This window comes from Xiphophorus couchianus, chromosome 17 (assembly GCF_001444195.1).
Source record: "Xiphophorus couchianus chromosome 17, X_couchianus-1.0, whole genome shotgun sequence".
In the NCBI taxonomy this organism is placed as follows: domain Eukaryota; kingdom Metazoa; phylum Chordata; class Actinopteri; order Cyprinodontiformes; family Poeciliidae; genus Xiphophorus; species Xiphophorus couchianus.
This window is the reverse complement of record NC_040244.1, coordinates 4,633,960-4,661,500: the sequence shown is the minus strand read 5'-3', so window position 1 is coordinate 4,661,500 and position 27,541 is coordinate 4,633,960. Positions and strand designations below refer to the sequence as shown.

The window sequence follows — 27,541 nt, the reverse complement described above, 5'->3', positions numbered from 1 at the left end:
TGATGGTAAAATGAATGAACGTTGAAGCAAAGCACCAAGTCAACCTCTGAATGGCACACGTAAAAGTCAATACAATGATGGTTTCGGAGTGGTGTAGTTAAAGCATAGCCTTAAATCTAATTTAGTTAATCTTAAATAAGTTGTTCATGCTTGAAAAACTCTGCAATGTGAGAAAATCTGTAGTGGGCTAAATACATTTTTACGGCGCTGTATTTGTGCAGATCATTTTTTTACCCATCAACAAGGAATTGGATAAGAAAAAAAGTAAGGCAGCAGACAGCAAACATCGCCATCAGGCATCGCTGATTGAAACCTCAAGGTCACAGGCAGATGCACAGAGAGCCAGAGAAGAGAAAAAACAGAGGAGGTTCGGGCAGCAGCACCATTCAGGCTCTCCGGGGTCCAGCTGTGTAGCTCACTTACTGAGCTATTTTGTGCGTGTGAATGTGTGAGCGAGAGCTTTTTAAGGGCTTCTCCCTGTAGGCGGATTCTGCAAAGTCACCCTGTTCTCTGCATCTCGTCAATCTCTTTCTCTATCGCGGCTTGGCGCTCCACTCTCCTGTTGTCTGCCTTTCTTTTTTTTTTTTTGTTCCTAAGTGCAACTCCTCGAACTGTGACATGCCCTTTCTCTCTCTGAGCACCATTACTCCCTCCTCTTTCATACTTCCAATTCCAACTCTTCACCTCAATCAGCATCTGAGTGAATCCCTCCACCTTTACAAACTGTGACCAAACCCCACCACTTTTAACTACTCAGTTCTTCCAGTGCACTATACACAGAAATCTTACCATTTTACAATCTGAGATTCACCTCTGCTGTCCTTTTATCTTCTCTCTTATCACCAATGTTTCCACAGTCAACTTATTCCATTTAGATTACTTCCCCACATCTTTATCTTGCTGTCAAGTATTAAACTCTGCAACTTCATCGTGCACTCCTCAGTTCATCTACCAGTCCCCCTCCTCACCTTGTAATTCTCCGCTTTTGCTGTAAAGTTCTCGTCTTTGTTCTCTCAGGTAGGCACTCATGCTGATTGCATGGGACGATGACTCAAACCTGCAAATAAAACAAAGGATTCAGTAATAATTAGGAAAGTAACTTAAGGTTGAGAGAAATTGCAAAGAATTTCAGGGCTGATATTCATCAATTTGTTGACACAAATCTACTCATTTAAAAGATTAACAGTTATGCCACATTATAAAATTTAACTGGAAATAATATTTATTTGATATCAAAGATATTTTAGCTACTTAGCAGTGATCCCTAACCCTCATGAGAACAGACGTTACACTTAAATACCCACTATAATATGCAGTTGTCAAGTTGACTTCTCTTTAACTCAGAACTTTCCTAAACTATATAAAGCCTTGTTTTGTCATTGTGCATGTTGGTAATGAAAGACTCGTCAGAGTATAGTAAAGCTTTTCTCTCTCTGGGTAAATTTAAAGCAAATTTATGGATTTATGTGACATTAGAATTATACTGATATTCTTAAACTGTCCCTTGCACCTGCAATATGTTGACACTAACTTGTTTTGTTTTTATTATGCATTTCGATGCTAAGTATTATGTTGTAACAATGTGCCCTCTTAACCACCTTCTTGCTTTAAAAAAGCAAGAGTAATCTCAAAGGACCTCTTGATTTATTAAAGGTCAAAACAATATTAAAGCTTAACATCGATATATTATTTGCACAGATACTTTTGGTTTGATTAGTAATAACAATAGCTTTAACAAAACAACAAAATAATGGTATGTAAAAGGTCAATTTGAAAGTGTCAACCTAATCAGGCTTATTCCCAGCTAACCTACAACCTAAAACAGTTGCACTCTGTTGTCTACAAAAGGTCATGACGACATGACCTTAAAGATTTCTTGATTTAGGCTCAAAACATCCGAGGTATCAGTCATCATCCTTTCTGCTATGTCATTGATCAATGGATGGACACTGCTTCTCATGCACAGATAGATAACTAATATTATTCTGTGTACTATATCTAGAGTATATTGGGGCTGAAAAAGAATGATCTTTCAATTCCTGTTTTTTAAAAAAAAGAGGCAGAATCTCAATAAAGTTGACCTTGACCTTGTGCACACAGTGAGATTTTGACATTCATGCCCAGGATGACTTTAAATATTTGACCATATCGTTACATGTAAAAACCTATATGGTCTTTCAAGCCAAGAAAGGGATTCTTACTTGAACAGTGACTGTTTGGCACGCTGGGGTTTTTTCTTGGCGAAGAAGGCAGCAAACTCACTGCCGGTGCTGGCATAGGAGAGCTGAGCCGACTGCTCAGTGGAACTGCGGCTGTTCTTCACATCCAGATACTCCATCAGCAGAACCTTAAATGCAAAGAGTGTGTTCTGTTAAAGGTAAAATAAAGGCATGAAGACATTTCGTGTTTTGCTTGTGTTATGTTTGAGAGAAACAGGAACTGTCCTTCAGCTATGTGACATAAGCTCTTGTGCTTCTGACAAAAATTAAAGAAATAAAGTAATTTGGATAACCACAAAACTTCTGACAACTTTTTGCTTAAGTAAAGTCCAACAAATCAGTTTGTTTTTTTTAGCCTTTTAAGTATGTCAAGTATTTCAAGAACTTTAGCTTTTGACATATATTTCTGTATTTATATCTAGAGTCAAAAACAGGTGTGGCTTCTGATCTATTAGAGATGCAGCCTAACTGATGCTATTGGTTTAATGGAAAATCATATTTAATGACAAAAAGAAAACCTTAAGAAAAATATTAATCCCTTGACATATTATGTCTCAATCCTATTACATACCTTTAAAAAGATCTCAACCCTAAGATAGTCTGCAGACATGACAGGAACAGTCTTTTTTTCCCATTTCAGTCCCCTGATCTGTCTGCATGATCAATGCTAAAATCCATCAGCTTCTGATCATGCTTCATAAAAATCTTATCAACTTTTAACAATAGTCTGAAATAAGCACATCAAAATTCTGTCCAGATCCAAAAAAAGTTCACTTCCTCTATCATTCTATCTGTACATTCCCTCCGTTTCTTTCATTTGCTCTCATTTTTCAAAGTCTCTTTGAGCTTCAACTATCATTTCTCACATTTCTATTTTTTCCCCCCCGGTTTCTTGCTCTGTCTTCCCTCGGTTCGTATTTGCCTCTCTCTCGCCCACCCCTCATTCCTCTCACTGCGAATGCATATGTTCCAAAATAGCCTCCCATATCTAATAGCTTCATAATTTATCAGGGCCATTTAGCCTGTGTGTGTCTAATTCTGAAAGCGCAGTGTGGGTCAGCCCAGAATGGGACAGGAGTAATGGCTGAGCAGATGGAGATCCATCCCGACCATAATGATGTAATTAACGCTGTGCAGAGCATTCCCTGTCATGCATGGGAAAGCCTAGGGTTGATATCTGATCCAACACAAAGAAGCAACCATATAAAGTGAACTATGTAATGCAAGCAGTTTTCTTTCAGAGCTTCTGATAAGCTAATAAAAAAGATCTTTTAAAGGAGGGTTAAAACTATCAAGTCAACTTTAGAAACTTTTAAGAGATCTTGTTTCAATCAAATCAGTCTGGGCTCTTTGCAAGTGTTTACAAATTTAACAACATGTGTTAATCCACAATCTTTTACCAATTAATCACTCCCCAACACAGTTCCCCAATCACAACAGCCGAGCTTGACGTCATATCACACTTGTCGACCCAAAACTTGCAGCAATGTGGTGACCACTTGCCACTGGCCCTGTGCTGCAGCTAATCCCATCAGTGTATTAATTACTAATGATGAGCTGACAGAGTGAAACTCCCCCCCCCCTACTTGCTTGCAAGCTAACACCCAAGCGGACTTAATGAAATGCCATTGCTGGGCTGATGAAGGGGCTCCGACCCCTCTTAAATTGCATTAGCCCAGAGTCAGAGTGAACTTTGCAGGCAATTAACTGGACCGTTAGGACACAGAGAGTGATGGGAGGCAGATGATAAAAATGATGGAGGGAATTAGAGACAGAGAGATAATGATGGGAAAATAATTGTTTTATGGAAAAATTGTTTTAACCAAAACTTACTATAGAGATCATGTTGGTATAAATGAACCAACACCTTTGAGACTCTTTGTTATTTCTCTTTAATAATCAAATCCGGCCACAGTTATATTCTATAGAACCAAAATAAACTCTTCAATTACAAATTGATCTGGTTACAAAGTTCCAGCTACAAGTTGCCTTTAAGCCTAAAAGGAAGATATGGGCTTAACACATTTTAATATGCTGCAATTATTAAACAAAAACATGCTGTTTTGATGTTATTTGTGTTTGAAGAAAAGAACATCTATCTTGATTGCTGTCACATATTGAAGACAATCAGTATTTGTTGGAGCCCACCTTGTCTTCATTTTGCTTTCTCATCAATTGTTGGGAAACAAAAATTTTTAATGCCAGTTTAGTCCCATATTTTTCCACATTTCTTGATGATAGTATTATCTGTGTACCATGGTAAAATACACAATTGCAGAAATATTCTTCAACCCTTCTCCTGACTGATGCCTTGTACACTAAACAGAAACAATGAATGTGGAAACAGTTTCTGTGACTAATTCTAACATTCACCTTTTAAAGATTTCAAAGTTAATATTATTAAAGAAAAAGTAAAAAAAATTGGGAGGTACAGAACTTAAACTGATTGAACACAATGGTGAACCTGGATATAAATGCTATTATCTAAAGTCTAAAGCTGGGGTTGAATGAGAATGCATAAAAAGATAAGAAATTCAGAAACAAAAGATAAAGACAAGATCAGCAACGTGATTGTGGTTACCAAAACAAAGAGTTGCTTCAGTGACTACAAGAACATAATACAAACGCACAACTACACACGCATACACACACAAGTAAACAAATTCAATTGTCCACATTGATAATTAGTAATTGGTCCCAGAGCCCAGTTCCAAATGGGTGCCTGTTCTAATTTAGTTAAACCCCTGGAGCTTTGATAAGGTCTTACGCAAGCAGCACAAGCACTGAAGACCTTGAAATGAGGATTCACAAACATTACACAACTGTAATCTTTGAACTCTATTCTTCGCTTTACACCCAGAATTTAACAAGCTTTCTAAGTTTCTGTCCTGTTAGAATAGCTAATGGTGAGAATCAGTGAAAACAAAAAGCATATTGCATCTGCTTCTAATTTAGTTGTATCCTGATAAGTATCCTTGCTTCTATTAATTAGATCTGATGACTTTCATTAAAAGGTCAGAGAGAGTTGATTAATAAAACAGCAGAGGAAGAAACAAACCAGCTAAATTCACTAAAAATTAAAAGTCACGAAGCAACAAATAAAAAATAAAAAACAAGCATGTAATCATGTAGAACATGTGCAAATTTATCCCGGCAAATTAGACGGCTAAGAGCAAGGACTCAAAAGTGCATGTTTGAGTGCGTGCGTGTAGGCGTGTGTGTGTTTGTGTGAGACGGGCCACAAATAAATATAACACATCTCTGCAGGGCTTCCTTTACAATCATTTCCACCAAAACTATTCAATCAAACTCGTTGTGCAAACGAATTGCTTGGGTCGCGTCCCAAGCTCAAATCAGTCCGCTGCCTGAGTGCAAAGTTAAATTAAAATGGAGAGAAGCTTAATGGAAGTCTGCCGCTGTAAATCATTAGTCATCTATTCGTTCATCGCTAAAATGCCCTGATGCTTTCATTCATGAAGCAAGCGCGTACTCACCTTTTATTAGGCCCCAACAGCCAAAGAATTAGAGCAATTAGGAGAACATTGCTCAAAGCTTTGCAGGTGAGCACTTGACATAGGGTAAACCTAGCAGTTGGTTGGCTGAAATTGAAGGCGGATATATAATTTTGTTTTCACATATTTCCTGCTTCCATCCATCTCTGTGTTCAAGAAGTCTTAAAAGCAGCCGAGAACAATGTCTACTTTGTTCCTTTCTCAAGGCTTAACAGAAATCGTCTGTTTTCTCGCTAAATCCCTTGGCAAGCGTCTTGTCACTAAACATATTGACTGATATCCCCGGCTGCTAGCTTGAAGTTTAAAGCTGCAAGTGTCCTTGGCCGTCAAAGAGGGGCTCTGTATACATCCTGTATTGATTGTGCTCCAGAAACTTCAATAACCTTCACGAGTTGTGATGGAGCTCCAGCAGCAATTCTCTCTCAGCACCAGACTCCTGCTAAAGCAGCAGGGGTTCCCACCTCAAGCCGGCTGCAGGCAGTCGATCTTTTGAAGGCTACCTTGTTGACTGGAAGGAACGGAGAGAAAGATGTAGAAGCTGAAAACTTCTGTCCTTGGTACAACCCCAACAAGTTCTGTGGCCATGCGTGATTATTGTTTAAAACAAAGGAGACAAATTGATTTTTGTTGCACTAAGTGTTATGTACTAAGTTTATTAGTGGCAGAGTTTTTCTCAACAAATTCTCTGCAATACTGTCAAAATTATAGGTAGAGGTACAGATGTCCACATACATCCCGAACAAAGTTTGTTTTAATCACCAACTTTCTGGATGGATATTTGAACACTCTTCTCAGTATTTGTTAAGTTTCTAAAAATTGATTGACTATTCCTTACATTTTGAACTGGCTACTAACCAGGGATAAAAAAATAATAATAATCATGTGGAGGCAGGGGCCACTGAAGAAGCTTTTGGTGTGCAATTCAAGAAATAGAGAATTGGTTAGGATGACAACTAATAACCATAAAGGCAACAAAAACTGAAAACTGCTGGAACACTGGTGTTACTGTTGACAGTGAGGCAGCTTCATAGACTCAACTTTAGCAATATTTCATTGTCGGCGGTATTGACGCATTACATCAAATTATAAAAATGTAATGTTTTGAAATGGTTAAAGCAACTTTGACTTCTAGAAGTGCTTAGACTTGCCTGTTTTTGATGAGAGCAATTCTAAAAATCCAGATTTGTGGCAGCATGGCAGCTCTGTAATGTTGGTTGTGATTTGTTCTTTTTGTAGACTTTAGTTCATGATTTCTTTAAGATGTATTGCTTGCTTGGACAATTGTTCCACAAGTGGATGGATGCTTTGCAGCTGAAAGAGTTCATGCTCTTACTTATTTTTATTTTCAGGTAGTTTTATGATGTATAACCATGGCAACAAGGTACTGTTTTTTTAAATGACTCTTGATTCTTCTACAAGCATCTGACAAAGCCTGCAGTTACTTTTATTTAGTAGATGAGAGATGGTGGTGGTGGATCGGGGAGTTGCTGAGAAGAAAGAAGCCTTAGAACAGCATCATGGTATACTTCACCGCACTCCAGCAACATATAAACATGATAATGCTCTGGAGGACATAATGAACATGACATTTTGATTAAAATGTCGGTCAAGAACATGGTAGCAATGTCTGTACTTCATATCCAATTAATAGAGGCTTATTGTCTTCTTGATTCTCTCTGCCACTTCAATTTGCTTTATATTCTGTCTGTTGAGGAGGCAAAAAGTAAGAAAAAAATTCAAAGCCTCTTCCATATGTTGACACAAACATGACACAGCCTTTTGTGTTGAGTAATCTGTGTCGGCAAAGGGATTAATTTATGAAGCAGATTTAGATTAAACCACAGGCTCTCTTCTCTTCCACATGACACGTAAACAGAGGAGCATTACCAGAAATACAAGAGAAAATACAACTGAGCATCTACTGGAAATGTAGAAAGGCAATGCAATAAAACAATATTCACAGAAATCATCAAAAAGGCATCCATCTTAGCACTCATGTCAGTAAATGTTAATAAACATTTCAAGGTCTAATCTGAACTTGATATTACAAGAATCTCCTCTTTCAGAATATCGATCATCGAGATCCGTCCGTATTTTCGGATGTAGTTTCTAAAGTCCCTCTGCGTGCATAAGAAGCACCTCATTAAAAGTGAAATTTGCACTCTGGTCACATCCCAGGAGCAGACAATGGACGTGGCATGCAGGCAAATAGCCACAAATCCTTGCAGCGTCCGCAAATGGCAACCTAATTAACAAACTTCCAGGCATCAGACCAAACTGTAGACAAGGTGAAAGGGTGATGGACAGGAGCAGCCACAGACACCTTACTCTAGATAAAGATTGGGCCATCTTAATTGTGAATCCATGTTGAGGTTTGTGAACTGTGATCTTTAATAAGCCGATAGCCAATTGTCTGATAGCTTGTAACTTCTAACATAACTGTGAAGAAATGCAGATGTTTCTTTGCAAATAATTTCACTTAAGTATCGTCTTATTAGAAGTGTGAGGCCGACAGACCAGCTCAGCAAGTAAACAGTACACCTGAAAAGAAGGAAAAGGCAACAAAAAGAAGGGTATGCGTGCAGGCTTTTGCAGCAGTGTGGTGCTGCATGCTTAGAGATGTAAATTCACTGATCCCGCAGATAATCAATAAACATACTCACAAATTCATCAGAGAGTGATTTGAAAAATTGCGCACTGGCTTTAAAGTACACCTTCCTACATCAATACCACTGATTACCCTGCAGTTTTTTATGCTTTGAATCAATACTTCCACACTTAAACGACACAACCCGCAGAAGTATCTTGGGCCTTTCTGAGAAGGATTAGAACTGCTACATGAATCCTGACTTTCAAAAGCTTGTTTACCAACTCCACTCTCTAAACCTACCGAGCACACATTGATGAAAGTCGCTTCTCTGCCAAGGCCTTGTAGCTGTGTGCACCCTATGTTTCTGTCAGCTCCTGCAATCGTCTGCTAGTATGTCATGTGTAAAGGTCAACCTGGTTTCTGCACCTCTCCATGTGAAGGGGGGGGGGGAGAAAATAACACCTATCAAAGGTTTCTGTGGATGTCAAATACAAGAAATGCAATGAGAAGCAAGAGTCATGTGGGGATATAATATTTTTTTTTGTAAATGGGGGCTTGGTAGGGGTAGTCAGTAAGTAAATGGATGTAGAGAGTGTTTTCTGTGAGAATTAAAAAATAGCCCAGCACTATTTATACTTGACACCTTTGAATATGTCATTCTATGGCTAAATTGAATTGTGGTAACAGTTTTTTCATCTCTTCTGACGTCTTATTGTGTTATGCACTTTTGTTCAAATCTTTGCATTTAAAGCAAAAAAGGGAAAAAATCTATAGGGGTTTAACAAACATTTAAAGTTGTCAAAATTCCATATTTCTCTACATTTAATATATAAATGGGTGGGTGAAAGGACAAATGAATGGGCAGAAGGACAAGCAGATAAACAGATGAATGGTAGAGATAAGTAATAGTAAATGGACACAAATACATAAAGAGAAAAGTGGAAGCCTGGATGGAAGAAAACTTAAAACATAACTTAAAAATATCCAACACAACAGAAACACCCCTCCAGACAGGACCAACATGACGAAACTCAGGCTTGTGCTGGTCTTAAGGTCTGAGATATCAGCTGGATCACTATCCAATAAAACCTGACAGAGCTGGTGTGGGAGCTGTAGGAATTTAATTTCTCTCATTGCTGACATGTGGCACTTTAAAACAAAGAGCTAAATGAAGGGGCGAGGGGAATTATGGGAGTTCGGAGAAGAAAAAAAAAGGCAGATAATAAGATTAAGGAGGAAATTACAAGGACCAAGAGGGAAATGCAGAAGGTATTGAGAAATAGAAATTGTGATACAGATGCAGCAGGAATTATGCTGAGGAAGCAAAGAGCAAGAGAAATGCAGAGTGAGAAAAAAGAAAAAACAAATGGATAGATGTGGGTCCTTCTTATTGATATTATCAGTCAAAAAATAATAACACAAGTGACTGAGTAAGAAAACCTCATTTCACATAATGAGTATTCTAATCAAGCGATTTCATTATCTCACATGAGAGACCCAAGAGAGATTGGAGCCACTGGCAATTGTGTGCTGGCTGTGGTCAAATACTGAGGAATGGTTTCCTGCCATATAAAACTGTACTCATACAGCAGAGCAATTACACCGCATGCCTACGTACCACTAAAACCCTCAAAATACACACAAATACCCCGAAACACTCTTCGTTTTGTGTCTTTATGCATGCCAGCTGGAAAAAGCTCAACCTATTGGAGGCACAGTCTCATTGTGGGAGTTAGACATGAAAGGGCTTTCAATTTCACTCGGCAGAAAGCATTCCATCGTTTTATTTATTTTTGCTTTTACGTGATCGATAGAAAGAAACACTGGGCTATCAATTACCATGGCAGCAGCCAACACGTCCAAGTCCTCCACAATAGAAAAGCTCATTTTCGCCTGAATCTTACTCACCGAACGTAAATAAACTGAGGCATTTTCTACACTTTGTGCCGATATGATGTATATGTGAATGAATACATAAAATAGTATTTAACTATACTTTTTCTAATACTTTTGTTGAAAACTGCCAGATAATTGCTGCAAATGACAATTTAAAGACTGTCCGTGAAGAAGCTCCACATGAAGCACCATATTTTGAGATATTAACACACAAAAGGAACAAACACACACATACACACACCAATCAGTCTGAGAGCAACAACTGTCGCTGATTTTCCACTGAGAGTCACTGCAGGGTCATTTCAACAGCTGTTCATCTCCCTCAACCAATCAAACAGGAGCAGGGGGATCAACAACCAAGCATAAATACATGCCAATTAAAGAGCCTAAAATTAATCCAAGCAATCAAGCCTTCTTTATTTTCCTAACCACATGAAAGAATAAGTAGCTCCTCTGTAGGTTTCAAGGTTTTACAAAATAACTCATTTTTTTAATTAACCAATTCTTACCTATTTCTTGCAAAGGTAAAAAAAAAAAAACAAACATGATATGACTATTAGTCCAAGAACTAAGCCAAAAAGCAGAAGCAGTGGGTGAAAAAGTAATTATACCTCCACAGCCACCATAGAAAATCGGGGCTAAGCAGAAGCCAGGTGTTGCCAATCTAATTCCCGGCGATAAACTAATCATTAGCAGGTGTGGGCTCATATTTAAAAAATTATGTATCAACTATGTTGGAAAGCTGTTGGGTGGGATCATTCAGGTGTGTGGTGCGCCAACGTAAAGCCAAGACATTAGCAATAATATCAGGTGAGCAGCTTTATACAAAACTGTGAAAGGTTATGAAGGCAATTTAAACTTACTGGGGTTTATCATTCTACAAATCAAGTAGGAAAAACTATTAAAAAGAAACTTATTTTTGGCAAGCCATGCTGAATATTGCTCATAAAAACTTTTTTTAAAAATCCATGCCAAGAGTGCTGCAGCATTTCCCACATCGTTAAGACAAAAGACATCAAAGTGGAGAAAGAATGAAGACCCATAAGAATTTACATTTACCGGTTGCCAGTAGCTTTGCAGGCACGACTGAGAAAAAAGGAATGACAATTTTTGGCCCACATGCAAAACGCTGAGTAAAAAAGCTAAAACTGAACATCAACCTGAATGCACCATTGAAATGGTGAAGCATGGTGGTGGCAGCATCATGCTGTGGCAATGTGACAAAATATATCTTTGCACGAATATATAGGCCCAAAATTTCTCTACATTTAGGGGCCACTTTGTAACTGGTCTTTTAGCCTTTATTAAATTATACCAACACTACATAAATATGTAATGCATTGGTGTTACTATCACTTTATAGTACCTAATTTTAATTTTAGTACCTTTACCTAATTTTCAGGTTCATGACAGACAATGACTAAAATTTTATACTTAATTTATGTTGTAGCATTTAGTAGATTTTAATTCAATTTCATTTTATGTTGCTTTTAGACCAGGTGACCTCCAGTTACCTTGGCAACTGGAGGTAACAGGTATAACTTCAATACCATAGGCAACTACTGTGATGAATTATCAGTTCCATATTTAATGTTAATGCAAGTACCAATGACTTTAAACTATATTCAACCTTTGAACACTTTAATTTGAACCGGCACAAATAACTATATTTGTTACATGTTTTTCTTTTGACTGTTGCAGAAAACTAACCTGCAGCACTGCCTGGATCTTGGCAGATACATCAGCCTGCTCGTAGAGCTTGATCCTCTCCTCATGGGTCACACCCGGAGTGTGTGCAGCAATCTGCTGCATGTGGGCCAGCACCACACTGTGAGCCTGGGCAACCGCCTTGAACTTGTCAAACAAAAGCTCCAGCAGTTCCAACAGCAGCCTGCAGAGGGAGCCAGAGAGAGAAGTACAAAAGGATGAGTGGGGCAATGAGCAGAGAGGCAGGCAACGGAGGGATGGAGAGCACTTGAAGAAATACTCAAACACAAAATGACTTTATAGTAAACAACAATACATAGACCTGCTCCACAAACTGTTTTTCTCTTATGAATTTAGAAATTAAAATACAGGTTATGTAAACTGAGATGAAGTGTTTCACAGTTCAGTTTTAATGGCCAACTCTCTTGAGCAGAGACTTCAGCATTTTTCCCCCGTGTTAATAACGCAGCACCTGGATGCCCCTAGAAGGATCCAAAGGAAAAGCCACTCTCGTTAGCTCTAAATGGCTCTGCTTGAAGTAGAGAGAGCGCATCCAAAACCAAACTGACCTTCTACTACATCTGAGTGCCCTACTTAGCGCTGAAAGCTCACAGTTGCTTCATCTGCCCTAATGCTTTCATACAGACTCTGCTGTACCTCCTTTTGGCACCAGGACGGAGCTTTTGAAGTAAAGAGGGAACAGAGGTTATGTTAGATGAGACGGATGATGACGAGTAACTACTTTATTTTAAAGGGGGGTATTACAGTTGATAATGAAATAATGACACAGTCTATGCCACATTTTTTGTTGCAATTTTTTATCATTTTAATTAATTTCTTCTCTACCTGGCAGAATGGATATCAAATGTTTGGTACTAAATTTCTGTCAGCGTATTAATTCCAACAATAAAGACTGAATAAATCGGGTGTGTCTTCAATGAGAATTTAATGCAATTATATAACGCTAGATCTCCCTCAACAGCCCTTTATTGCTCCTTTTTGGTTAGTTACAAAGTAGCTGCTAGAATGTCTCATGTGATTTTAGCTCTTGTTCCCTTGCACCTTTCAGCAAAGTAATCCATTGGGAGGTGCGGGTCTTGTAAACCATACTTAGCAAAGTTATTTCTTTACACTTTCCTTGCCACTTGACTATAGCTCAGGGCGTGCTTTGTCCCTGCTTACGTCTTACACCGTGTTGCTATCTGCTGGACTGTCTCATGGACATTTTCTCATAAATTAAACCTTGGATGCCGCCTTCTGAAGTAGTTCCCCGCATTATAGAACTTTGTTGCCTTCCTTCAGGCCACCTTTTCCTGAGGAGGAGGATACTAAAATACATCAATAATGCAAAAACAAAGACCGGCATCATTATTCAGAAGTACAGCTGAGGAGAAAAAAGAAGATCCTGGGGGTTAGGAGATAACAGTGTAAACTGATCCCTGAGATGGTAAATTTATGCCCAAAGCCTTACAAAACATAGTGGAGACTGAGGAACTTATTTCTATGCCATACATGCCTTTACACAGTGCCTTGCAAAAGTATGTAATATATATGTAAAGTTTTTCCAAAGATTCTTACTTTGATTTAGGTCTGACCTTATATTAAGCCACACCAGTATGAATGTTTAGGGTTGTTGTTCTGCTAAAAGTTGAACCTTCACCCCACTCTCAATGTTTTGCTGCCTCTCACAGGTTTCCTTCCAGGACTACCCAGTAAATAGCTCCATGCTTATTTCCTTCAACTCTAGCTGCTTCCATGCTGAAGAGAATCATCAACACAGTCAGATGCTGAAACCACCATGTTTTCTCCTGGGGATTTTGTATTTCTGGTGATGTTCAGTATTAGTTTTCCACAACACATACCATTTGGCACATTGGCCAAAAAAGTTTTGATTCAACCTGACAGGAAAAAAAACCTTCTTTCACATGTGACAGCTGCATTTTTAGGCTTTCAACATGTAGTGTCGAGAAGAATGATTTTCTTCTCGACACTACATTTTTCAGTTACAACAGGTCTAGACTTGTGAAATGCACAGCTAATGGTCGTCACGTTTACTAGTCATCAAGTCTACAATACGTAATGCATATTATTGAAGTGGAAGAAGTAATATACATGGTTTTATTTCTACTTAAGAGGAAATTAATAAAAGCTGGTGACGATAAACATTTAAAATATTGCAAAACGTTCAAAGCATCAAGGAGTATGAGTATTTTTCCAAGACACAATTAATAGGAAGTATTTGCAAGAAAGCATAGATTAACTTTAAAAAAGTGAAATATTTCCTGACTACGCACATGAGAAGGAAAGACATAAATGCATAACTTATGATTTTGACCTTGAGACATTTTTTTTGATTTTTTACCATGCTTTCCACATTCGGCTCACTCACTCACTCATCTATAGACAGACAGTGAAGTATAGACAACCAAGTCTTCCTCATTATCTCCCAGTGGAGGCCATCCTAATCCATATCGTCTGTTCCTTGAGACCTCTCGTCTCATTTCCTCTCAGGATCGAAGCTGACACCAGTCGCTCATGAACAGCCGAGAGAAACAGCACAGAGTCTCTAACTAACTGGCCAGCAGCAGGAAAGTACGTGACTCATTTTGGAAGAACAACAGCGGCATAAAAATTAGATTATCATTAGACTGAGCATCAGTCAAAGATCATTAAATTACTGTAAATAGGGTTCCGACGTGCTGAGTGAATGCTTGTGAAATATTAAGTGTGCTGGGTCATGATGCCGTCAGGCAAACACGGATATTTTTCGCAGCAAGAAGATTTCCAGACTTCTCTGCTGAACAGGTGGAAAAGAAGGAAAATGACGACTAAACCATCTCCTATGCAATGTGCTTGTCCAGATTTAAAACTGGCTTTAAAATGACTTTGACTTTAATTTTGTGATCATCCATTGGATTCTCATATAATGGAAAGGGAATATTCAGGTACATTCCAGTCAGACAAAATGGGTCTTGTTGAGACGTTTATCAAGGACACACACTCACAAGTTTTTACACACATGGCAGGTTTCACTTTCACACAAAGTTTAAATCACAACAGTCTCCATCTTCTTTTCTTCATCATATACCACTCACCCTGTAAAGGGTTTCGTCTGAAATATTTCCCAAAGTAAAAATAAAGCAAACGCTCTTACAATGAAGACTTCAAAATACAAAAATACTCACACCCTTCAAACCTTTTTGATATGTTTTGTCACATTACAAGAAGAAACTTTCAGGCTTCAAACCAAAACAAAGCAGCTTGATAATACAAAGCGGCATGATTAGGATACCTTTTTTCCCACATAAATCTAAAAATTATGGGTTTTATTTCTTTTTTGTCACTTTTGGAGTTCCATTCCTAGTCATTCTTTTGTTTTGTGTTCAGCCTTTGTTTTTGAGTTGATCTTTTGTGCACCATTTCGTTTCCCCGGCTCCTGTGAACTCAGTTGGTGTCATTTCCCAGCCTAATCTCCTCTGTTTCACTAGTCTTCCTCCAAAGCTGCAGCCTGTTGAGAATCAACTACCTGTTTCTTGTTCACTAATCGCTGCCCCGTTGAGATTGGAGAGGTGGTTCAAAACTAATGTTTTAGTCGGTAGACGTGCAAAACCACATACTCCAAAAACTGTAATTGCAGTGAAACATCGGCGAAATGCATTGCACAGAAATTCAAAAATAACTTCTCATGAAACCAATTTTCCTGACTATTATGAGCTACATTGCATTGTTTTATATTTTAAAATACAGAAATTTGAGGCAGTAATATTAAACTATGAGTACTTTTGTAAGGCATTGTATTCTAGTGTTGCATGCTGGGAAATTAGTGTCTTTGTGAAAGACACTACCTATAATATTTGTGATATAAAGACAGGTGTTGGCTTCCTGAGACACTTAAGGAGAAGAACCAAAAGGAAGTTACACACTGACACACTGTTTAAGCTATGAAGAGTTTAAGTGTTGCCTGCTGATCTGCAGTGCTATAAAATATAGTGTGCAATATTCAAGACCATTGTTCCCGACAAGTGCTACATCAGGTGGAGTTTCCATAGCAACAAGCATTGACTTTAAATTGAAACGAACATAGAGAGAACTAGCAGTATATGCATCCGAATACAAACACACACAAACTCCAAAGTGCTAAGTGCTCACAGATGTACACATGAAAGCAAATTCAGAAACAATCTGCAGGGCGTCGGACCTAAAACGAGCTACACGGCGGTCTGTTACAGCGAGGTCAGATGAGATTCGACCGCCAACAGGAGAAACAAAGCAAACGGGGCTGGAGAGAACATCCCTGACAGAAAACAAGACGCTCCTCTTAAATGGTTCGGGATCAGTGGACTGAGACCTGTGCTTCTTAGGACTGCATACCATGTATGTATGGCTGCAGCGGCTAACGTGACCGCTTTTAAAATGTGGCAGTCCTATAAGGCAGGTGTACAACTGCTGGTTTGTGTGTATGGGTGTGTTTAACCATGACATGTCTTTGTTTAAAGCAGCACAGTGTTTGTTTTCATGGTCTGAGGCCGGCTGTGTCTCCAGCATTTGGTTTCGCTCTGTTTCACACCTGGTTGACTGTCTGACTATGAGAGTTGTGGGACTGAATGCAAAAAATGTTTGCGTCTGCCTTTGCAGTCTGCTGTAAATATATCTAAAAGACCCATGGCAGTCAGAATATTGATATTGATGCGATAATCAACTCTAATGTTTAACTAAGAACCTGCAGGGAGAAAGACAACCCTCGACTCCTCCAATCAATGGACAGTGTCGCCGTCTTTTATTTAATAACACTGGGTAAGGGATCCTAATGGGAATACTATGGTTTCAGAAGAATAAGCAAACAGGCAGCTTAATAAAAGTCTTATACAGATACAATACTGCTGGGAATATAAGTGGCAGCTTTATTAAGATATTTTTTCAGGGATAATACCAACGCTGTTAATAATGGATTTTTCAAATCCAACTTTGTATTCTAAAGAAGAAAATATTGATACTGTTTTAACAAACCTGCTTGTATCTTCTTTTTTTAACCTTTCATTTGTCAATTGAGCCTTCTTATTTTTAAGCATCGAGTCCTTTGACTTTTACCATACCTTGGCTGGCTCTCCTGTGCCAGGTTTTCTCCTCTCTGGTAAGCATGATCTGCTATCTGAGTGGTGGATCTCTTGACGATCTGTTTCAGCTCGGGCTCCAGTCGCTCCATTATGGCTTTAGTTGTATCGGGAAGTTTCTTCAGTTTTGCAAGGGCCTGGAGAAAATGACCAAGACTTCCGTTAAAGGAAAATTGTCTCACAAATAAGCACCACCAAAGTATATTGAAATTATACATGGTTTTCAAAATATTTCATAAAAAATATTAAAAATCATGATGTAAACTTGTATTCTGTTCCTTTTATGCATATGAACCTAAACCACTTTGCAAGCTACCTACTCAAAAATACAAAATGTTTTAGAGCTTCCATATATCAATATTTGCAATCCCACGTTTCACTGTGGGGAATCCGTGTTCAAGCTAATGTCCGTCCGTCCATCCATCCGTCCGTCCGTCCGATGTTACTTGATAAATTATGCTTTGTACGTAGTAAAATAAGATGGGTTCCCAGTAACGGTAGTAGCAAACTGCAAATGTGACTAGCTTTATCCTTGAAATTTTCTTCTACACGTTGTAAATAAAGGCCACTGCTGTCACAGAATCTAGAGAAAAACAATGTACACACACAAGTTGACTTTCAATATAGGTGAGTTCTAATGGCATTTGCTTCCACTTCATTCAGTAGTATCAAAGTAAAGCACTCTAAGTGCCAACTAGATTCCCACTAAATTAGATTCAAATTTGAGGTTGCACTATTATCAAATGAAGAGCTATAAATATCTTTGTAAATTTTCTTTGCAATTTTTACTGCAGACTTAGGACAAATCTTAATATCAACTGAATCTTAATAGAAGTCCAATCCTGATTTTATATATTTTTAAAAAGTCCATATACCTTGATGAGTATTCCCATAAACTCAGCGCTGTTTTCCTCTGGATCCACTTCAGAAAGGTCTGCTTGACTCAGATCACGAATGTCCTGCTGCAGCTCACGCACTAAAATAAAAAATTGGGTACAATGACACAAATAAATCAACAAGATCCTTTTGATGCATTTTCACCAGTATATTCTTCTCGTTTTGTTCATTTTGTAACAGACCAAACACAAATACATAATTTTCAGTATTTAAATCCTCCAGTTCCATCTTTTAAGCACACACACACACACCTGAACCTGTCCCCCAAACACCACCCCCACACGCTCAGCAGCTGAGTTAGCCACATTAGCAGCTAAATTGAGAATGGCAGTATCGAGTGATGCTCTAATTTCCATTAGATGGGGCCTCCCAATTCCCCATCAATGCATGTTAGGAGAGTTAATGTTTATAGCAAGTTAATGGACTTTGGGTGTATTTCCTCTTTTCACCCATTCCAACTGCAGCTTGTGTAATAATTATGACAATTACTATCTACAAATGAGGTGCTCTAATGCTATTAGACAAAATGGAAAGCCAGGCCTCTGATGGAAGCCAGTTGCTATGTCGTGACCGTGGTTGTTAACATGGCGGTATATAGGCACTTACCACCTGGTGGCAGCTAATTGTCAAGAGTTCAGCTGGTGTAATATGAGGGGAGCTTTTACTTTTTAGTCCACAGTGTGAGAGACGTGAACAGATATTTATCAAGCATTAGAAGCAATTTATACATTTGTGTGTTTACTCATTTTAGGGCATGACAAGGGAGTGCATACAAATGACAGGACAGCATAGGAGGTGGAGTAAAAGATGGAAAAGAAAGAGGCTTCAAGAAAAACACAGAAAGAGAAAACCGCACAACTTATATATATATATATATATATACATACATACAAAACGATATAAATGCATGGGAATGCTTAATCCTGCACAGAAACTTGCTCAGTATCCACTGAGCTAAAACCGATGAGTCGTTAACTTCGAATGCCAAGAGTGGGTGGTGGGAAAAAAGAAAAAAAATGCCTTAATATAAAAAACTCAGAAACACCCAGGGAATGCCAAGTTATTGCTGGATTAACTTTTTTCATTATCTTCTTGTTTGTGTTCCTCCTTGCTCTGCCTGGAAGAAATGTAGTGCTGACTCTACGCCCCTACCACTGAGAAAGAACTCATACATTTCTGAACACAGTTAGAGTTCTGTATTCTCAGCTTCTACCAGTTTGAGTTTAATAGATGGTGCTCCCCCGCTGTGAACGCAGAGACACTGGGTGACTAATGGTACACGTGTGGGGGGGAATGCAGACGGGTGATGATTATATTGTTAGAAAAGAGATGTATATTATGATCATAGCTGAAGATGTTATGACATGTGCTGCAAGGGGAATGTGGGTGTTTGCCTGTGTGCAAACTTTGTGCGCCTGTTTCCTGACATCCAAGAAGGGTTTTGTCCTATTCATTTTTCACAACCTTACTAATGACTTGCAAATGGAGCTAACCTAGGGAGATGTTAGGATCCTTTTGTTAAGTGGAACAAAAGAAATATTGAAAATGCATCTCCAAGCTCTAGCCTGGGTTTGGAATTCCTGTATGTCTTCATAGTTTTCCCCTGATGTGAATGGACTAAACATAGAAATATTTGATTTGTAGATTCACCTAAAATACTAAGTTGACAATTTTATCCTTCTCATTCATTATATCAGTCGACTCTAAAAAAAAAAAAAAATATATATATATATATATATATATATATAGGTATAGAATAGAATAGAAGTACTTTATTCATCCCAGCAGGGAAATTACTTCGTAGTTACAGCATAGAGACAAGACACAATAACAACTACCACTGAGTAGTAGTTGTAGATAAAATAAAAATAAAAAATAAAATATAAAATGCTATAAATTGTAAAAATATGAATGCTGTTAATATAAAAGCAACTTAAGAGCAGTCCTTGCAAAGATTAGAAAAAATGCATATAGGTATATAGGTACCACTGCTGGATCCAGGTGTGCTGAACTGTGAAGAGTCCAGAAGCTTGCGTGGAGTTGACAAGCCGCTCACTTCCAAAACAGGCATCGGAGATGTATCTTTAGTCAAGGACCTGAGAGGAGACAAAAGCAGTAACGTGAATCATCATTTATGAAATATTTTACTCTTCATTACATATTTTAATCTGGGAATGCAACTACATAAAAGACGCTGTAGACTAAGGCTATTTTTGTATTTTTACTACAATTTCTGCCAGTAACTTCTCTATTTTGTTTGCTCTCTTTAGTTGACCTTTCCATTCAAAAGTGCTCCTGTGTCTATGTTAATCTATGTCTCCTTCATGAACAAGGGTGCTAACAGACATACTGAATCCATGGATATTTTTTGTAATCTTTGTTTTTCCTTCTCATTGAAGGTACTCCTGACCTATCTCTTCTGGGTTTAACTGTGTCTCTGTCCCAGATGAAGTCACTGACACAATTGCTGTCCTCCACTTTTAACTAATTTACTTTTCTTTCCTTCAGACTGGTTTTTATCCGGTGTTAAGCTGTGTCTTTAAGGAACAGATATACTGACAAAGCTGTTACTGCCATGAACAGTAAGTCTAATCCCTTTGTTTTTCATAAAATGTACGCTTGACTCAGTCTGCGTTTAGTAATATCTCTGTCCAATGGAGTCATTCACTCCATTAACACTGCCAATAACTTTTGGAATTCTTTGTTTTTCTTTCCTGTAAAAACTAAACGGGCAGGTCAAGTGCTGGTGCGTTTTCTTTCCTTTACCATGTCGCTTTTCCGTTCTCTTGACCCCTACCAGACATAGCAGATAACCGTTCATATCACGCTTGCTTCTGCTGGCATTTACTTTCTGCTAAACAGGAAGGCTTCCTTTTCAGTCACAACATGCCTTCTATGAATGAGGAATTGCTGCAATGTGAACAGCTAGATAACATAACACTGACCTCTTTGGACTGATAACTTTGTACTAACTGGTATTATATTACCAATTGTATCATGTGATTTAGGATTGACTTTAATTTCATTTGAATACTGACTGGATCTGTTGTCCTTTACATAGTCTTTAGATGACTTTTGTTGTCAAATAGCTTTTTTGTGGGGAAAAAAAAACTCAATGGAACCTGAACTTGTGCAAATAAAAACAATCTCCAGTTAGAAGAAAACACCTTGCATCTCTGTTTGGTAAAGATGGTGCTGCTTTCCAATGAGCCATTTATCAACCCCGAGGTGGGAAGCAAATCCAGGTCCGTTAACTTAGGCGGCATAAACACCGTGTGCCTGTTAAGTGAGTGGGCTGCATGGAGGCTGGTGTGTTGTTAGAGACAACCCAATACAGAAGGGCCAGAACCTGTCACTAGCTGACCCTTATTAATAAATCATTGTGCTTCACCAACCCACAGCCACTGTAATTATAGCATCCCCACAGATACACACATGTAAAAGTGCAAACAGCACTTTAAATGAATGCTTTCCGTGGAAAACGAAAGCAACAAATGTGTGTTCAAAGCCTGCAGGTGAGCATTATTGCTAATAGGTTAGACAGCGGCATAACGAAAGTTAGAAAATGGCCATCAGGTCACAGTTAACCTCATAGTGGCAGTCAAACCTATTCTGTCATTTAGACAATCACTGCCAGAGACACAAGGAAGATGACTTCTCTTGCTGTCAGTATGAAGGAAAACACAGAAGAGGACATGTGAAATAACATATGCATGGTATGTTTCTTAAATAAACAAAGATCAACACCAACTCTGCCAGAAATTACACATTTTATAATTATGTTTAAGTAAAAAATAACTGGTGTTTGCTCCCAGCAACAAACAAACCTTATGCTTGTCATCTGATTCCTTTGTTGCTTTGCAGCACAGCACCGACATGTATAAAAGGCTTAACTGTTTGACAGTAATGTTTTTGGTTCATTCAGAAAATAATTGGAAACCTTTAGTCAGTTGCCATGACAAGGAAATTGCTTACAATGAATACACACTGAATGGCAAAACTTTTTCCCCCCCAAATTAATTCTAATCTATTTTATTTTACTCTGTAAAGCTTCACAGTCGAATAAGTTCAGTGTTTCAATGCCAATATATTCTATTATAGAGAGGTAATAAGATATAATGAAAATCCTCCATAGTGTTAAACTGCAAATCATTTCAAATTAAGAAATGATGTGTTAAGAGTGACTGAAATCCCCTTTTACCCTGGAAGTCGAGAGGCATTTTTGTCCTTGTTCTTGTGTCCGAGGCGACTGGTGGACTTGATGTAGAGGTGACGGTGCAGCTCGTCGATGAGCACTAAGTGGATGTTAAGCTTCTTGTTTTTGAGCTCCAGCCGAAGATCTCCGAGCCCTTCAACCTGAAACAAGGGGCCTTCCAGGGACTCCACGGCTGTCACCTGCAAACAAGTCAAGAGGGTGTTGTTCTTTGCTGTCCGTCATAAACTCTTTGCAAAGAACAGAATAATTACTGCGCTATGAAGTATCATAACCTCACATTAGACTTTGTTCTGAGTCCACTTTTCCACTTATTAAAAACTTCAAAATCAATTTCTCTTTCACGCCACAATAATGCAATTATGACATTTTAAAATTTTCATGGCAATGAATCTTTTTGTTACTATGTGTTAATGAAGAGCTGTGTGCATCAAAAAAAAAAAGATGATACAGCAACAAAAAGTATATCTGCAAGGTCAGGACAGGTCAGGAGGGAACTGTTAACACAGAGAGATGTAGGGAAGGGGGGGAGAATATGGTGGGCAGGGGGCATAGGTCAAGTTTGTGCTGATGCAAATGAGACTCAGACCAGCAAGTGGATGAGTTAATGTGCTTCATGATCAGCCTCCCTTAGCAAAATATAATAACTCCCTACGCAAGAAAGACTATACATGTGATCTGTGTGCATGTACAGTACACACTTCTCAGATGTGTCTCAGTCTAATTATATGTGTGTGATTGTGTGCCAGTAAATCGCAGAACGCATGCAGGGGTGCGTGTGTGTGTGTGTGTAGGAGAAAATGAGGGACGACTGGTTAACATCATTAGGGAACAGGCCTGTCAGCATAATGAGAAATCTGAACCCTCTTGTGAATTTGCAAAGAGAAGAGAAGGTTTATCACTGGCTTCTCCACTCCAAGCGGGATTTCACCTGAGCACACCTGGATTTAGCGATACAACAGGAACAAGGGCACGAAAAGAGAAGGTCGGTTTTTATAAACCAAACCCCTGGGATGTAATGCTGCCATTGCAGAGTACAAAGAGTGCTCAGTTTAAATTTTAATTGAAGAGATAAGACTGGTTAAAAAAAAAACGCATCCATACAATGTTAGTGAGACGAAGCCAATGAGAAGGCTGGGATGTTTGTACCTGGCCATTAAATGTCTGCTACAATACAAAAAGAAGAGTAAGTGCATGTAAAATTAGCAATAACTTGAAGAATTAGGAGTGAATTTCTGCAACAATTTGTTAAAACTAACCAGTTTGGGGGAAAAAGAAATTATGTAAGATTACTGGTGCCAAAGAAGTGTAAAAATTTGCGCAAAAAAGGACAGTTGATCAATTTTGAATCCATCCATCCATTTTCTAACACCCTTGTCCCTAGTGGGGTCGGGAGGGGTGCTGGTGCCTTTCTCCAGCTAACGTTGCGGGCGAGAGGCGGGGTACACCCTGGACAGGCCGCCAGTCTGTCGCAGGGCAACACAGAAACAGACAGGACAAACAACCATGCACACACTCACACCTAGGGAGAATTTAGAGAGACCAATTTACCTAACAGTCATGTTTTTGGACTGTGGGAGGAAGCCAGAGTACCTGGAGAGAACCCACCATGCACAGGGAGAACAAACTTCATGCAGAAAGACCCCGGGTCGGGAATCGAACCCAGGACTTTCTTGCTGCAAGGCAACAGTGCTAACCAAACTTTCAATCATATTGTATGGTGCTATAATTTAGCTTAGACTGGATTGTGTTCATGACTTTTAATCCATAAATGGGCTTGACTGAATTGAACTGATTTAAATTGAATTTGGACCAAATATACCAAATAAAAATGCCAACAGAGGGGGAAAAGCAGGAGCACTGCCACTAAGAAGATATTCAAATATAAAAACGAACAAAATTTTGTTTAAAGGGCTTAAGAGCACTTTCTCGATGGCAGTAAAATGGCTGCCTGCTTATAAAGTAAAGCACATTTAAAGTTCGCATAACAAAGGTAATGCATCCAACTGACTTTGAACTTTTTACAACCTCCTAAAACGCACTGTATTGACTGAGCACAGGTTGAATGGCGTTCCATTTCCTTCCACCCACACAAAAGAGGATTTTTCACAGTCTTGTGGTTGCGCCACCGTTTCTCTTTTTCTCCCTCCTCCTCAGATAACCCCCATTCTAGCAAACTAATTATTAGCAGGTTCCGGAGGAGAAAGATGTGTGGGAGTGACATTGGACGGGAAAGAGGAAAGCGACATACACACCACAGTGCCCGGTCGTTTAGTTGTCAATGCCAACCTTCACCCACCCTGCTGAGAATACTGCAAAACACATCAAATGTGCTACAGCGCACATGTACGCCCGCGTCTGCAGTGGCCTCACAGCACTTAGATGATGCTGGTTGCACCCACTGGACCATTCAAGGCTAGAAACGGTTTCTTTAAAGCAGTGAAAGGAGCAAGGGAATCAATCTTTGGTAGCAGCAGTTTGTAAACACTTGTGTTTATGGGCACATTGGAGGATTCTGAAAGGCAACCCCATCAGTACTGCCTCATGTGTCAATACGTATTACTAAAGCACATTTAAAATGATAAAAAGTTCCACTTTCTCCACACTTTACTCACCAACATGTCAGTGGCGTGAAGGTAATGCTTGCTCGCCATATAGGTCTCGAGACGCTGAGGAACCTGTTTGATGCTTTCAATTTCATCCAGCAGCTGGAGAACATGCTTGTGTTCAATGCCTTCTATCCACAGCTTCCTCAGCTCATCCCTCTTACAGTGGAGAAGCATTTTGCAAGACAGCAGGTTCTCCTTCACCTGCACAACAGAAGAAGAAAAAGAGTTAGGTAAGAATGTTCCACTGTATCTCAAGTTTAAAGCTATTTTCAGGGGATTTAGTGCTTTCATGCAAACATTAAGTGACTCGAAAAGGATTACAGCATCCACAGCCGCATTTGTTTTTAATTTAGGTAAAAAGATCTTAGGCTGAAACTGGAAAAGTCATTGTTTTGAATAACAAAAAAATGTCATTAGAATTTTAGACTAACTTCAGCTGTAAGATTAAAATAACTACAGAAGAAAGACAGATTCATCTTATAAGAACATAGTTTCTGCATCTTAGCTCAATTAAAACCAAGTTCTGCTTGGAAACAGCACTTCAACATAAGAATGGCTCAAAGGCAACAGAATGAAATAAAAATAAACTGTTCTGAATTTTGATCACAGACTCTTTAGTTGTTGCCTTGGAATTCATGAAATGCCTGAATTAACAGGAAGTTAGTAAAGAATTTGTTTTATCTCATCTGATTGACTGGGGCCTGTTTTTGGACATCTGGAGCTGTTCACAGCTGGTGGTAGCAGGCGTTTGGGCTGAATCACATAAAAGCAGACAGCCCAACAACTTCACACCTCAATGCTCAGATCTCATCTGAACACAAACATATCAGAACTACTGTTTTAGCAAAAGATTAAGATGGGATATTTTACAATGGCAAATCAGCTCCAAGAACAGTCAAAGGAAACATCACACTGAAGAGAAAACACATAATGCCGACAGCTGAACTAATGCAGGCAAAACTTTACAAAATCTGCATTAACACCTGTGGTTAAGTGTGTCTGGATGTGACCAGATCACCCAGGACAGGCATTACTGCAGGTGTGAAACAGGGTTTCTCTTCTTCATACCTGTTTTATCTTATTGCGGGAGCTGGTGATGCGCTCTGTGATGCTCTGGTAGGTCCGGATTGCAGTAGTGAGTTCAGCGTAATGCTGAACAATCAGTTTATCCAAATCTCTATCGCAGGTTTCAAAGGCCTCTTCCAGACGACCCTTCTCTGTCTCTCTGTCCTGCACATCATCGCTGCTGGACAGAGTCCTGAATAAGATGCAAAGCAAGGCAATATGACATAAGTTGCACCTTGACTGATAATACAATAAAACAGGATTCATAAGTGAACAGATTTGAATGTTTGTGCATAGGAAACATCTTCCATGTCACGACTGAGGACAGAATAAATACGGTACCTTGCAAAACTATTGAAACCACTAAACATTTTCATACTCTCTCATATTACAGCCACAAACATCAGTTTATTTTTCGGACATTCCATGTCATTGACAGCACAAAGTAGTGCATGATTGTGAAATGTCCCCCTTTATTCTGGTAGCTACAAATAAAATTCAATTCAACCAAATATCTTCCAATGTTACTGAATTAGTAACATTGGAAATGAACCTGCATGGGAAAATAAATGAGTTGAAACACTTAACATAAACACTTTTGTGAGACCATCGAACATATCAAATGTTATTTGATGTGTTCGAATTGCTAAAGAATGCCAAATTCCAAGTAAAAGAAACACCAAGGTGGTCAGATCAGACCAAAACTGAACTTTTTGGCCAAAATGAAAAACACTACAACTGGCAGGAAAATAACACAGCACATCACCCTGGTCTTAACAAACCACAATAATGGTGAAACACAGTGGTGGCAGAATCATGCTGTAGGGCTGTTTTTTGTTGTTGTTGTTCGTGTATTACTTCACGTTCTATTTGGGCAACATAATCAAATGTTGAGAGCTGCAGACAAAATACAGCAATAGTTGCTCAAGCTGAATAATTTTACAAATCAGATTACAGACATTTTAGTTTCTACATGTACAAACTTGGTACACATATCCCATAAGACTTGAACCTCTGTGTAGTGCAGAAATTTGTGGTTAAAAAAGTTGTATTGATTCGGGAAGGGTTTAAAACAAATGCACGCCACACTTAGTAGGTGAAAACATTTCAAAACCGTGTACAACACTTGTGACGTATTGCGTTTGTTTTATCATGTATAAGTTCAATAAAATGTGTGGGAAAATGTGGTCAATCAGGGGTTTCAACGCGATTTGTTTTGTTTGTATTATTTGTTTTAGTTTTCTCCTGTGTTTTCCTTGGGTTGTGATGACAATAATAGGTTAGCCATCTACAAATAATACCTCGTCGCGGCTATTATTTTCCTTTCCTCTTCAAAATAAAAACAACTATAATTGTTGATGAATTTTAAGTACTTCTGTAAATGAAATGATGAATAAAAAGCCACAGTAAACGAGCGTTTATTTCTATCTGATAGTTTATAACACAGAAAGGATGCAGCTACCTCCCATGTAGCTTCCAAAAGCTAGCTGTCATCTCGTATCTGACTGCAAATATAAACAGCGAAAAGCTTTTTCTCACGTCCTTACTGCACTGTTAGCCTCCGAGATAAAATGTTAATTAACCTTACCTTATAACAGAGATAAGAAGACCAGAGGGGTCTTTGTTTTTGTTTACAGCAGTCCTATATTTGCCTGTTTCAGCTGCCATTTTTTCCAGCTGCGGCACTCAAACAGGAAGAAGGGAGCGTGTGGTTGCGCAAGG

The 27,541-nt window shown here is 38.7% G+C and overlaps 1 protein-coding gene across 1 annotated transcript in view; it reads right to left on the bottom strand.

Annotated features, from left to right (window-relative positions):
• exoc4 (exocyst complex component 4) overlaps positions 1–27,541 on the bottom strand; it is a 119,700-nt gene extending 92,159 nt beyond the window's left edge. Inside the window, exons 1-10 of the mRNA XM_028043850.1 lie at positions 27,408–27,541; positions 25,823–26,012; positions 24,761–24,955; positions 22,134–22,327; positions 19,919–20,028; positions 17,911–18,011; positions 17,018–17,172; positions 11,928–12,108; positions 2,202–2,347; positions 969–1,057 (exon numbers count right to left, since the gene is read on the bottom strand). Coding sequence (XP_027899651.1) covers positions 969–1,057; positions 2,202–2,347; positions 11,928–12,108; positions 17,018–17,172; positions 17,911–18,011; positions 19,919–20,028; positions 22,134–22,327; positions 24,761–24,955; positions 25,823–26,012; positions 27,408–27,487 — 1,441 coding nt within the window. The 5' untranslated portion in view covers positions 27,488–27,541. The remainder of the gene's footprint in view (positions 1–968; positions 1,058–2,201; positions 2,348–11,927; positions 12,109–17,017; positions 17,173–17,910; positions 18,012–19,918; positions 20,029–22,133; positions 22,328–24,760; positions 24,956–25,822; positions 26,013–27,407) is intronic.